Source organism: Periophthalmus magnuspinnatus, chromosome 7, assembly GCF_009829125.3.
Source record: "Periophthalmus magnuspinnatus isolate fPerMag1 chromosome 7, fPerMag1.2.pri, whole genome shotgun sequence".
Taxonomy (NCBI): domain Eukaryota; kingdom Metazoa; phylum Chordata; class Actinopteri; order Gobiiformes; family Gobiidae; genus Periophthalmus; species Periophthalmus magnuspinnatus.
Genome location: NC_047132.1, coordinates 7,661,151 through 7,676,120, shown reverse-complemented (window position 1 = coordinate 7,676,120; position 14,970 = coordinate 7,661,151). Strand labels below are relative to the sequence as shown.

At 37.3% G+C, this 14,970-nt stretch overlaps 1 protein-coding gene across 1 annotated transcript in view; it reads right to left on the bottom strand.

The window, feature by feature from the left end:
- Positions 1-14,970, bottom strand: part of itga5 (integrin, alpha 5 (fibronectin receptor, alpha polypeptide)) — a 65,275-nt gene that overhangs the window by 8,942 nt on the left and 41,363 nt on the right. The window contains exons 19-25 of the mRNA XM_033969646.2: positions 10,281-10,348; positions 5,641-5,791; positions 4,814-4,906; positions 3,789-3,868; positions 3,594-3,674; positions 2,953-3,058; positions 2,213-2,371 (exon numbers count right to left, since the gene is read on the bottom strand). Coding sequence (XP_033825537.1) covers positions 2,213-2,371; positions 2,953-3,058; positions 3,594-3,674; positions 3,789-3,868; positions 4,814-4,906; positions 5,641-5,791; positions 10,281-10,348 — 738 coding nt within the window. The remainder of the gene's footprint in view (positions 1-2,212; positions 2,372-2,952; positions 3,059-3,593; positions 3,675-3,788; positions 3,869-4,813; positions 4,907-5,640; positions 5,792-10,280; positions 10,349-14,970) is intronic.

Genomic DNA, 14,970 nt, shown 5'->3' with positions numbered 1-14,970 from the left:
TTTGTTATTAGTCTGTCTACATCTCCAGCGCTCAAAATGTTCTGTTCCACCTTGTGATGTCATGAAGTGGTAGTTTAAGTTAACTTAATTGTACCTTTTGTTCAGTAGAGATTGGCAATTCTAAGGCTGAAATTATATCCAAATGATTCTAGTGAAGGAGTGTGGAGTTTAAATGCACGGAGGAGCACTTCCTGTATTACCACATGACATCACAAGGTGGAATAAAGCGTTTTCTATTTGAGGGATGAACTCAGCCTAAATCTACAGGGTTTGTGTGTTAACGTGTGCATGAAACAAAACACAACTAGCTACATTTATATGGGCCCTTTTAATAATTTATCAAGTTTGAGTTTGGACATTTTTAGGTGTTTTTTTTAATCTTTTTTTACATTTTCTCAAAATATGTTTTAATGGTTACATAGAAAGAGCCCATGTCCGAATTTCGCTCTTATTTTTACCTTGTTTATTTAATTCTTGCTGAGTAAAATTCCTCCATTATGTTACAAAGGTTTCATTACCATCTTCTCCTGAGAACTAAACTTATTATTCCAAGAAGGAACCAGTTCTTTGGCAGTGGTCAGTTTAGATTTGTCTTATTTTTGGTACATCTTTCTTTATTCACAGTCTTTAGTAGAATCTGCCAAAGGTTTTCAGTACAGTCCAGCACTCTGACTGTCAATACTGCTCCTAATGTTAGCATGACCTGAGGGTGTGTGGCTGTTAATCAGAAGCATGTGAGCTGCAGTGGCACAGTTCCCGTGGAAACTCAGTCTAAGTCACCAGGGAAAGAGAAAACATTAGATCTGAGATAGATGACCCCGTAACAGCCCAGTGCAACATCGGTCAGGCTGTACTGATGTGAACGCAAACAACCCCACTTTCAACTGCCCACAGGCTCACAACACTGCAAGAGGACAGACTTAAAACGACTTGAACTCATGTAATTAGCATTGACTGGAGTAGGTTTGAGTACTAGTTTGGACTATTTATTCGACACTCTTCTCTTTTAATGTTAATGTTATGATGATAATGTACGTTTTTATTTGTTTGTATCATGATTTTAATGTCTTTCTGGATCTGTAAAGAACTTTGAATTACTTTGTGTACAAATTGTGCATAATGCGGTCTGAAAATTTGCTTTGGATCAATATTTTAAGAGACATACAATCTAAACTTCCCCTCAAGGATAAATAAAGCCTTTTAGATTTGATTTGATTGATATAAAATAATTAAATGAAAAAGGAGTTCATAGTACAGCTGTATAAAATGTATTAATACATTTATTAATACATCTAAACTATTTTATTTGAATGTGTTCAAGGTAATCTAATCAAGAGATTTTCCCCCAACATTTGCACCACAAGTAGGATATTTTTGGTTTTGGGTTACTCCACTATGGTTGTTTGCCAGTGGAAATATGCTAAGGAACAAAATAATTTATGGTCTTAAATTCAGAAATTTAATTATCTATAACAATATTCTGAATTTGAGCCAATTCAAGGCATTTGGATGGGTTTCAACTTCCTGTTTATAGGCATTATTTGGGTATTTCTTAATTTAAAAGATGTAATATTAAGTTTTGAATTGTTTATCACTATGAGAACAGTGCTCATTTTTCATCACTCTGAAGCCCATGGATAGATAGTTCTGTTTTGCTGTGAGTGTATTTTTGACAGAGGTGGTCCATTGAACCAGCGGATCACACAGGGGGAGATGAGGAGTTCAAAGCCCCAGTGAAGAGCGTCTTGGGTGGGGCAGAGAAGCAGAGGAGCAGGGTGGTGGGTGGGGAGCACTTCAGAGCAGAGCTGACAGCTAATCAAACATAACCACACATGAGAGAGAGCAAGAGAGATCTGAGGTTTTTACTGTGTCAGGTTTTCCTTATGTGAACCCTCAGATCTGGGCAGCTTCTACACTTACATTATTTAAGTGTGTGTTGCCCAAGAACAAAATATGACAGTAGCACGATTTTGAAATAAATAATACAAGCAGGATTCTGTTCAGTGCTCATTTTAAACACACCCAAGATGTTTTTTTTTCAATACAACATAATATTGTATAATTTGTACAGTGGACATTCAAATTAATTTCAACAGTTGCAGAAACCAACTCATAAAGTGATTTCAATTTGATTACGATATATTATGAAATATGAATCATTAACAATAATGATAGTGACATCTCTATAATACATGTCCAGAGGAGGCTGTACCTTGAGGTTTTGTGCGTTCATGCGGTGGTCAGAGGTGCAGTTGATGGGGCCCTCGGTGAAGAACTCCACAGGGTAAAGCAGAGAGTGTCCTGAGAGACTGAGGGGGCAGTGCAGGTTCAGGAGTGTGTGGCTGATACGACTCGGGCCATTGTTCACAAGCTGAAAGATAATACAATTCAGTTTATTTTGGTGTAGCCCAAAATCACAGCAATAGTCGCCTCACAGGGCTTCACGTAATTGTTGATCTAACCAACAGAAAGTTAGAAAATCAAATAATGAAACAGTCATTGGTCAATAAAAGACAAGCAGATTAACCGACAGGAAACAGGCCAATGGATAACTGTCTTCGAGCGCCCCATTTCTGTTTAAAAGACTTGTGCCTCACATTTGTATTTGACAACAAAAGCTCAGTCAGCATCTTAAAGTGCAGCTCTGCGGGTCATTTACTTGTGGTGATGGACTATTTCTGTAGCCACAGCTGCCCTGAGGTAGACTGACAACCAATCTGCAGCACTGACCTCACCAATCAACATTCAATTATAACACATTCCATGCATTCATTACAGCGGGCTATATAATATGCTACAAATGAGCTATAAATGTGCTATAAATGTGATTCATTGAAGTCAAAGTTAGGGTTTGCCCAACCACTGAGTCACTGCTGCTGAATGTGTCACAATAAAGTCTTACATAATCCATTCTCCCTCCATTAGTCACTTCAAACCAATAGAAGGAAATACCTCATAGATGTGCTCCACAGCAGGTCCAATGTCCTGCTCCTGGCCGTAACTTTTGGTCACTTTCCAGTTGGCCGGCGGGAAAAAGACCTTATCAGGCCGAGACACACTTTAAAAAAGAGAGAGGAGTGAGTAGTAGTATTAGCGAGTAATTCAGTAACAAAAATTGAATTTAAGTTTCAGTTCCAAGTTCAAAATAAGATTACACAAGAAGTAAAAAGTATGTTGTTAACAAAAGGACAATTCCTTGAAAGAAATAAGTATCCCATAGTTAAAGGTGCACTATAACAAGTCCGCCACCTGCTTGTTTCCATGGAGATGTTATTACTTTGCCTAGAACATTCCACACATGGCATTAAACTGCTTATCTCCAGGCCAAGTTAAAGTCAGAATCACCGCTCTGGAGCAGTGATTCTTCTCATACCAAAAATGCATATTTTTGAGCAATAAAAACATGTGCAAGTAAACAAACGTAATTCAATAACAGCTCCATGGAGACAAGTAGCTGGAGGAACAGAAATGTTACACAGTACACCTTTAAAATAGCTGTGTATTGTCTTACTTGCAGCCTCTAGTAGGGAACAAGTGTTTCTAATCAAATCCTCCATTTCTAATAAATGAGGCTATCCCAACCTTTAACTCACCCTTGTAAAATGACATCTGCCTGGACAACCACCTCCAGCTTGTAGGTCACCACCTCGCTGTGGGAATTATTCTCATTTTTACTGTGGAGGGAAAGAAACGGGCTCTGATTAATTGTCACTTTCAGCGCAGGCCTACAGCTAACCAGACGGCACATGTACAGTATTTAAGGGGCTTTATGGGAAGAGAAATAATACCTGCGAATTTGTAAGTCGAACTGGACGGTCTTGTGCGTGTCCTTTAGTCTGGGCACTGTAAAACGCAGCCCCTCCCACATCTGCAAAGATATTTAAGCTGTCAGCACAAGTCAGCAGGATTTTGTGTCGCTCCAAAGAAGGCCAATTAGAGTCTGCATACAGCACAACCGGCAAGTCAGACTAGTAAGGCCTTGGTGACTTTGGACACTTAAAGTCAGCAATAAAACCACATTTGCCTAGATCAGTTATTCCCAAACATTTTACACAGAAAGAAAAAGAAAAGATTTGGCTTTCTATGTACCACCAAATCTAAACCAGGTCTATAATAGGACTATTCTAGGTCTAAAATAGGGCTATACCAGGTCTAAACCGGTCTAAACCAGAACTAACCCAAAACAGGACGGAAATATGGATTTAATGACAGTACATTCTGCAAATATTTGAACTGCAGAGGATCATTGTTCTGGATGCTGGAGGGATTTTTAGTCTCAGTTAAGTTATGTTAATAGTGAACTGTATTTAAATTTTGGTTTTACTTACAAAACCATACATTTCCTAGGAGGTGCTTGGTGTGAAAAGTTTGAACTGTCAGTTGAACACTGTCAGTTTGCCTTTCCTGTAAACTCTGTCCCTAAAGTCCAGAGCCAATGGATGATTCAATAATGAACTCATCTCTGCAGGAAGTAAAGGCCTGTACTTCCTGTCACAACACTTCCTGACCCATCTCCACTCTCTCCCCCTCTTTATCTCCCTCTCTCTCACCACTAGATTCTCTCTCTCTGCTCCTCTTTCCCTCCCGTTCTCTAACTCAGTCTCTCTTGTACTCTCCCCATCCTCTCTCTCATCCTCTCCATCTCTTTCTCACTCCCCCTCCTTCTCTCCCTCTTTTTCCCCTTTCACCCCTCTCCCTCCCACAATCGTTTTATCTCTCTCTTTCTCTCTCTATAAACTGAAGAACAACATGTCTTTTTCCCAGGACAGGAAACAGAAACGCTCATGTCTTTAAACACACATAAATGACTTACACTGGTGCCTGACTTCATGGGGTTTCCCAGTTCACAGCTCAGATATCTGGTCTGGTTCTCTGTGTCGTAGCTGCATGTGAGCTGGTTCCGACTCTGGAAAAAAACACGCAAAACAAATATTGTTTAACCAATAATGCTGGATATTGTATACTGTGCCATGCAATATGACACATTACTTGTTGTCAGTTGTACCTATGTCATGGTACTGCGCTTAATGTAGTAATGTACTGCGCTTAAGTAAAGTACAGATACCTAAAATTTGTACTTAAGTGCATTTTAAAGTGGATACTTTTTACTTTTACCTACCTACATTTGAGAGAAGGTATGTGTACTTTCTACTCCACTACATTTTTGAGCAGGACTGAAAAGTCATAGTATTTTTTATTATTGTTTGAAACCTGCTGAGTCTGAGGGTTTATTTTTAACTGGTTCATAGTTTGAGCAAAAAAATAATAATATAAAATAATATAAATAAAAACAGTTAGGAAAAAAACATTGATTCAATTGTTTCTGTTGAACAAAATTCAGCACTTTCACTTTTACTTGAGGGTTGTTTTTTTTTGCTTTGGTATGTGTACTTTTCATTTCTGTGCTGGTGTTTTGGCTTTGATGAAGTTCAACAAATATCTTATTGTACTGTTTATTGCATACACACATTGACATTCTTTTGTACCAAGGGTTTTATGAACAATTGATTTACTGACAGTGAAACAGATTTGTAGCTATAGTATTACAATTTGGTTCATTATTTTCGTATTTTATATTTCTTCAAAGTAATAAAGACATTTACCTAAAAGATCCCACAAACAATTCATATTCACATTTACCTCATTGTTTCGAGCGATCCCAGTGTAATCAGCTTCAGGGGGCAGAACCACGTACAGCTCCGCCTCATAAGCCCCACCCTCTCCTTCATTTCTGGCGTTGAAAGTCAAGGTCAGCGCGTTGTCATCGCCCAGGTACACTTCCTTACGATCACTGAACGACAAAAACAATTCAGTTCAAATGTTAGGTTGCGTTCAAACGACAGAACAAAAGAAATTAAGGAGGAAGCCAGGACAGAATTCTAAGGAAGAGTTTGCTGTTACAGTGATAAAATACAGATGTTTGGACCTGGTTTATGGATAATATCTCTGTAATTACTGGGTGTATCCACATGAAACAAAAACTGGCACAAAGTTTAATGGCTTTCTGTCAGCAAAAATGAATAACCTGAATGCTTTTCTTTTTCTTTCTCAATTTAGGATTAAAAAGTTGAGGCAATGTTCAAACAAGCAAGTAAATTTTTTGTTAGTTAAAAAGACTTGAAGCCACAAGTAGGGCTGTGGTTAGTCAATTAATCGGCAAATTAAACCCATGAGTCACAAGTTTAATCTGTCTTTATATAAATACATTGTTTGCCAGTACTTTTTTTCCTGCAAGTACTTTTTTACTCTTGTGCAGTAGTTTTGTGAAGTACATATGGATGATACAAAGTAATACAGAAACAAATTCATGCCACAGACACAAAAACCCAAGAGCAGATGCAGATTTAAACCACAAAACTATTCTAAATCTACAATACTGTTAAAATCAAACACTTTAGTACTTAGTTTGTGCTGTAATGAGTCATAGAAGGTATTAATTCAATCCTTTATATCTTAAATCTTATCATAAGTCCAAAAATGTAGCAGTAATAAATATTGCTTCACTTTACATATATTGACTGATACGTTTATCTAGTAATTATAGTGACAGGCGTCTTTGTGAGTGCAGTTTGGGTCAGTTTGGGTCGGTTTGGGTCAGATGGGGATACGTAACAGTTTTGAGAGCTTTTGCCACTTGCCAATTAAAGCCTTAGCCACAAGATTGATACGGCAGAGTTCTGGACCTAATCCCAAAAGTAATAAGGTTAAACATTTGTAGATTTTCCATATTAATATTTCTTACAAAAACAGAGATTGTCCATAGATTTATACATAACCTCCAGCGATCCATTTCAAATCATGACATCACATTGTAAACATCATGAAACAAATATTGATGCCTTCCTGGATTAAATAAATAACCATCGCTGGCATCGCAATAAAGAGTTGTGTTCCACCACTAAAATACATTGGATAATTCGTCTTAAAGGTTTTCCCTATTACTTAAACTTTTCCAGGCTCGTAAAACTGTTATAGGTGCAAAGTAACAGGCCATAGTGATGTAAAGCTCCTCCTCATTGCTAACGCGCCGTTCACTTTCCATGGAAGACTGGGGCTAGAACAATGCAAGGCCACACAGATGATTTTAATTAGGATCCGCTCATGAGAAACAGAATGGAAACAGAAAGAGAGAGTGCTTAAGATAATCCTGTACTGGCGAATGAGTGAGTTAGAAATGAACGATTCAAACTGCATTCAAGCTAACAATAGTATGCTTTTATTTACCATTTATAAACTTTTGGATACCTTAGCATTTGCAATTATTGTGTTAAAACCTAAACTAATGTGTTGAACAGTCTTCCTGAAGATGTAAGAAAAGTTGATTTTGTTAGGATTATGTATGTTTTTATTTGTTTGTATTGTGATTTGAAATGGGGCTGTGGGCGTTGAGTCGATTAATTGGTTGTTGGTCTGCGTCTTAGTTGAATTGAATTAGACTAATCGTTTTATTTAAAAGATTGTAGGGATTTATATGGGACAACAGCAGAAAGGAGAAGTAAGTGAGTTGGCAAGATTTGGCATTGTTTGTTTTGTATATGTAAAAAAAAAGCACATTAAACTCACGGTTCAGTTTAATCTGTCTTTATATAAATACATTGTTTTCTTGTGCTTTTCTCTGCATAAATAGTTGTTTTTTGATGAACTCCAGTGCAGGTGTGGTCTTGTGAGTGCAGTTTGGGTCAGATAGGGATACAAAATCGTTTTGAGAGCTTTTCCCATGGCACCTTTAAAGTCGGCTAATTGATCTGCAGGACATGTCTTTGGAACAACAGAACAACTAGAACAACAGGCCTGGATTTGAAAGTTTTCTCATTCTGTCAAGCACTTGAACTATTTTGTGTACAAATTGTTCTGTAAAAATAAACTTGCCTTGCCTTAAAACAAAGTATTAGTTTTGATAACTTTCATGGAGAGATCTTGTATATTACTTGCCATTTCACAAAAATTTAACATGGACCAAACTTGTTTCTGTTTAGAGTTTGTGTTCTGGTTTTCAAGCCAATTATCCAATCAGTAAACAGTAGTAAACACAAAGGGCTCTCTAGGTCACCATGTGTCCTCAGTATAAGGAAGCAAATTGCCATCAAGTCCAGTTGAGATGTTTGTACTGCCTTTCAAAACTCAAAAGGAGCACTGCACATTACCTTTAAAACAAAGAAACACTCTGGAGACATACCTCTACACTAGTATTAAAAGGTGAAAAACAGAACTAGTCCATTTTAGACAGTTTGCAGTGATCCAAAGTTTTTTCTCATTCATTTTATGCATTCTGAACATCCTACTTACTCACAGCAATGAGTTTATAAGTGTATTTCATAGCTCTCAGAGACCAGTGTGGAGTTTTGCTCTGACGGTAAAGTTAAAAATAAGAAAATAAAAATCATGCTAAAGCACATTTCCTGATTATCGGACAAAAAACCACTCTAATTAGATACAGAAAGAGCAGAGCAGTCTTATTTTACACATGTGTGTAGACCATGCTCCAATTGAAAGTGTCATTGTGTGTGAACAATAGAACAGAAACATGACCAAATTATAGATACTAGATCCTTGGCACTTGTGGAGTTGACAAAACAGGAAAGGAGGCCATTGTGGTGACTTTACAATGAGCCATAAACTATCATAAATAATACTACAGTCATGTTGTTTTGCACTGCACTTTGCAGCAGGTTGTTCCATAGAGTGCGATGGATCCACCATACATCGGGTGAAACTGGAGACAGATGTTAGATAAATATAGGAATGTGAAATGACAGAGGAGAAGGGAGTGAGGGAGCGTGTTATTTCTGAGTAAAATGCTAACAGACTTCTGAAATCAAAGTGTGGTAGTGGTGTGTTTTTGACAGGACCAGTGGAGGGTGGGAAATGGGGGCAAAGCAAGCTGCTGTATTCACTGTGATTCACTCAGTGTAAACTGTCTATTGTGAAACAAATGGATTCAAACTGTCATGTGATTGTTTTATAGCAGCAATACAAAAGCTATTTGCCATTACTAATAAAGATTATTAAGGGTATGGGTTACAATGTTTTAGATTTATTTACTCACCAGTTAAGATTATATTTATATACTTATTTCTGACTAGTTTGAATATGTTTAATTGTATTTGATCCACATTTGTAGCGTGAATAAATACACTTAATACTTAAAGATGCACTGTGTAACTTTGATGGAGGAGGTTCTGACACCTAATTTTATTAATAAATACACTTAATACTTAAAGATGCACTGTGTAACTTTGCTGGAGGAGGTTCTGACACCTAATTTTCTTTGCATGTTCTTGCTTTTTCCTTAAATGTTCCACTGTATGTCGATAATTAAACCTATCCATCTCAATGGAGACAAGCAGATGACACCATCAGCCCAACTTACTAGTCAGATCTGTGATGAGGGGACCCCCACTCACAATAAGAATTAGTGTTTTTTAAAGTATGTTTAGACCAATAAAAACACCAGGAACTGAATATAAATGCAAGATAGATAAGTTTAATTCCTATTGATTATTCCAGGCACATTGATAACATCTCCATAGAGACAATCAGGTGGTGTACCATCCAACCGGTAAAGTTACATAGTGTACATTTATAACCATTTTCACACACACAAATGCCACACAGCTCTTCTCCAGACATTATCCTGACAAAGCTTTGCTTCTGCCCCACATTGCTCATTCACCCAGGTGTGTGAATCTGTATACGCCCAAAAGCAGCTACGGCGGTGTGTATGATTTAAAACTGCCGGGACATGATCCTGGTAGGATTCTCTGCACCCTGTCCAGTACTGGTGTGTGAAAATGGCTTAAGATTTCAAAAATTGTACACTTATGACAAATCTTTTTTTTTTTTTTTTTGGGGAACAGAATTATATTTATTACTTACAGTAATGTAGGCCTAAAAACTACAAAGCATACAACCAAAACTACATGTTCAAAACTGTAGTTCACAACATTCACTTTCATCCCTGTACATCTTTCCCTTTAAAGCGGTCTATTGTAAAACCTATGGAAGGAAACTGTCAAGGTTATTGCCCTATTGCTGTAACACATAGTACTATTAACAGCACTTACTATCTCGGGTTCCAACGAAAACAAAGTAGCCAAGCAACAAAACCAGCTGTATTGTGTTTTTGCAGTTTAAATCCCATTTGCATAGCGGAGGTGAAGAGTTCAGCGTCTGTGACCCCGTGTTCAGTTTAACATAAGACTATGCACTCATCGGTCTAGTATATTTCCTGACACATTTATGCTGCAGTGGGGTTTGTAGGAAAGCATAATGAGGCTTACCCGAGCACGGCTAGCTTCAAGTCAGGAACACAGATGTTGTCTTCTCCACAGTCCAACAGAATCTGCGCCTACAAGAAGAAACAAATGTTGTAACATGTTATAACGTACATGTTTTGTTGTGTGGAGAAACTGCTCAAGGATTGTACCTTTTCAACCCTGCTTTAAATAATCATGATTATTATTGTTTTCCACAGTCAACCAGCCCTAATTTCCATTGTCTTTTGAGATACTTTTTCATATTTCAGGCATACAGAAATACTCAACTGTCAAAATATCTGGTTGATCAAGTAAAAAAGGAAATGAAATATACTATCACTCATACATGAAACAAGTGAAATAATCCAGGACCATCAAACAATTAAAATCACAATTTATGAGTGAAATCATGAGTACAGTTAGTATGATGTCCTCTGCAAAGAACAACACATCTTTAGAAGTCAAATGTGCTTGAATCAAGATTTACAATTTCCTTTTTAAGACCACAGATATTATTAAAAAGGGAGATGTACAGTGTCACAATCTGACTGTTGAAAATACATTAAAACATGAGAATGGGATTAGACACACAAGATAAATTTTATATTAGCTTAGGAGACATAAAAGTAGGAGTGTAGCAAGACGTGACATGCGCTATGACTAATGCAGTCCGTCTGGGACCCCTCCCCTCTCCCCCGTCCCCTCTCCCTCCTTTACCCTGTAAACGCACCTGGACTACAGCCACCTTATGTTTACACAGCACCATTTCTTCACATGAAAACAATGTAATGTCTCACATGGGGACGGTGATGGACTCGTGGCCAGCTGTGGCGTCAAGAACATGTGCTTTATAAATTATCACATAAAGAAGAGGAACAAGATTTGATCTTTTTCAAGCTAAATTACATGCAGGGCAGGAGTCACACTTTAATAAATTTCAATACATTTCTTCAATACATTTCTAAGAAAGAAAATCACACAATTACATCAATTTCCCTCCTCCTACCCCTACACTATAAAACGCACGTAATGCCTCACACAGGGACAGTGACGGACAGCTGTGGCGTTAAAAACATGTGCTTTGGGTTTGCTACGTCAGAATAGGAAATGATGAGTACAGCCGTGCCAAAGGAAAGATACTTAGAAGAGCTCTGCCTCCTCCACATGCACAGTCCCACATCAGAGCACGATGTGGTGAACCAGGCTCTAACCACACGCTACACCACCCATTCAACCTCATCACCACTGTATGATCATAAAGGGGTGGGGCTTAGGGACATGTACACTCGAAGAAATAATGTATGTACATAAGGTAATATTTGAATTCAGTAGTTTGAGTATTTTGAATCATGGTGACATGTATTATGAAAGCATGGTTGAGATTTTGATAGTATTTAAAGGGCCTATATTACACTATTTTCTGATCCATGTTATAATGTTGTTTCCTTATTACAAACAGACTTGGCGTTTTAATTCATTCACACATGTTTCACAGATAAACTCTGCATATTTAGGTTGAGTTCTTCTCCCTCCAAAGTCTGAACTCTGCTCCAGACTACATGCTTTTACAGACTGGCTGACGACCTCTCTATTAAAAAGACTTGAGCTCATCATTGACGAAAAAGATGACTGAATCTCGATATCAGTTAAAATTAAGATTCATTACCTAACACTATAATCAATACATAAACACTGAGTTGTGCCCTCAATCTGAGAGGGGAAAACAAAGGTCCTATATTGCACAAAACTGACTCTTGTGAGCTTTAAGGGATGTTGCAATGTTGTTATCTCATCAAAAACATACCCAGAGTTGTGATTTATTTCATTCACACATGTTTGAGCAACACTATCATTAATCTGTCTACATCTGTAAAGCTCAAAATGCTCTGTTCCAACTTGTGATGTCATGAAGCGGTAATTTTCAAGTTAACAGCTACCTTTGACCTTTAGTTCAGTAGAGATGGGCTATTCCAGGACTGAAATGATCCAAATGACTCCAGTGAAGGTGTATGGAGAGAAGAACATGGCATAAAAATGAAATAACATTATAACATAGATCAGAAAATAGCATAAAATGTTCAGGATTTCCTCGTGTAGATATTGTTTTTTACAGTGTAAAGTCAAGTGTTCAGCCTTGAAGAGCAGGCAGGGGTTTGGAGATTACAGTGGAGCGCAGGACTAAATGAAACTTGTGGATGAGAGGAGGACCACTGGACGTGTGGCAGAGAAACCCACAATTGCATCCCGCTGCGTCGTATCAGTGATGATGCTCATGACAGCAGAGGTAATAAATAGAAAACTGCGAGAGATTAGAGAGACCAGAGATGCCCCCCTTTCATTATAGCAAAACTAAAGCTCTAATTTGAGACACCATAGTAACCGCGGTGATGACTTGGCCCCATGCGCTCTCTGTTCTGTGTATATATGGGCTTAGACCCTACTTGAAACAACAACATGTGTTAAGGTTACACTGTATACAGCAAAATAATCATTATGTCTAGATTGTAAGAATAATACAGCTATGGTTTTCAATTTGGCAAAAAGAAAGTGTGAATTTGCCCTTGACCCGTCCTTGAATGCCGCTTGCAGTTGTAATCAGGTTAGGAGAGAGTCAGTCAAAACTACCAAGCCACGTTCTATGTTTTGTTTTGGACTGACGGGTAAACTGGAGTACCCATGCCTCATTAGACACAAAAACAGTTTCACTTTTAGGCTAGCTTGATAAAATTATTTAATTATACTTTAAAGGAATGATATTTTTCTTAAACCTCGGTCAAAGGAGGTAGTACGTAATTAAACCTACTCTACAAACTTACAAGACTAAAGATGGGTACTCCAGCTAAATTTTTCACCTGTCAAGATCACAAAATAGCGTTTTTGGGTGTTTTTCTCATATTGAGTCAGTGGTGGATGATGTACTCAGTTGTGTTACTTAAAGTACAGATACAGAGGTAAAAAGTTACTCAAGTAAAAGTATCACATGAAAAAAAAAAATCAATTTAAATAAACTCTTTAAGTACCAACTTAAAAATGTACTTTAAGAATAAAAAGTAAAAGGTACATATTTTGGTCAACAGTAGCAATACAGTTTTTCTCATGAATTTCTTAGGAATTTTGTGTATTTATTTTTGTTTGCTCAAAGTCAAACTTAAAAAAAATAGTCAGGATGTTTCCATGAACATGGTAAAAGTAACCCCTCAAATCATGTGAAAAGTACTTTTTACTTTTCAGTCCTGTTAAAAGTAGTGGAGTAGAAAGTACAGATACTGCTCCCAAATGTAGTGAAGTAAAAGTAAAATTGAGATACCTAAACATTCTACTTAAGTACAGTACTTCACTTCTTGTACTTCGTTACATTCCACCACTGTACAGAGCAGCCCTATAGGTCACAAATAAGCATGTGAATAACACCAAGCTCATTAATCATAGTCACACTGTCACATGGAACAAGTTCAAGAACAATAAGGCCATTTCTGCTTTTCTTTCCAACAGCTTGAACACATGCACACGACATGCATAATGCTTGAATTAATAGACCCATCTTTGTGCCTTAAATTAAAACAGTGACATGTGGATCGTATTAAAAGGACTGAGAGCGCATCAGACCTCTTTAAAAAGTTTGAAAAGTGAAGCAGTTTGGCAGAGTCAGTGTTATATGAGAGGTTTCACATTTTGCTAGCATGTGTTAGCAGTCAATAGCTTGTCAAATAAGTGATCAAGGGCTACAGTGTACTGTCAATGCAACTAGGCCATTTCCACAACAGACACAGCATATGCATCTTGTTTAATGAAATATGCTGGTACTTGATACTAACAATTTGCAATTTTGCACATGAACAGATCAGGTTTGCCTTCTTTGAGTGACAGGATGAGGTAAAACTACAGCTGTGTTTAAAGGCACCAATACAGTACTGATTGCAAATGTTAAAGGGCATGACTGGTGCCGAGTGTCGCTATAACTGAGTTTATAAAAAAATATATGATTTAAGGGAATTTATGAACATGGCAGTTATATTTTGTCATTCTAGACGATGATAATACAAGAATATATACCAAAAAGTACCATTCAGGAACCAATCTGATGTTGAAAATGAGGTATTGTTCAAGTACTGCAGCCTTAAAAGCTATATTTAATTTACAAGTGTCTTTAAATTGGGATGAATTGTTGTTTGGACTTTCATATTCTGTGGACACAAGATTGATACGAGACGTTTGTTTGGTATGTTGAGTTTAGCGGCACGGAAGTCAATAACAAAAACAAAAAAAAATGGTTAAAGGCGGATCCCCCCACCCTAGACAATTGGCACAACCTGGTATACTCAATCTTTATCATGAAACAGATTACAAAATGTACAACAGACTCCAAAAGGACATATTTGACAACATATGGAAGAACTGTAAATCTTATATTCTGCTCAGAAGACTAGAGTACATCTGATCTTGTGACTGTTAATTACGCGTGACCGTAACTGCACACCCACTTTTTGTTTATTGTTTGAATGTTGTTGTGTTTGTGTTTTTTATGTTTCTTAAGCAAAACTCTAGAAAAATAAAATTAAAAAATTAAAAATGGTTCCCAGCCCTTAAGCAGATATTAAGATAAGAAGATATTAGCCCATTAGATACGATAGCGCTAAAGCTTTAATATTAACGTCAGCTTTAAAGTAAATGGGGATTTCGGAAGATAAGTAATGAATGTAAAAGAAAGGATTTA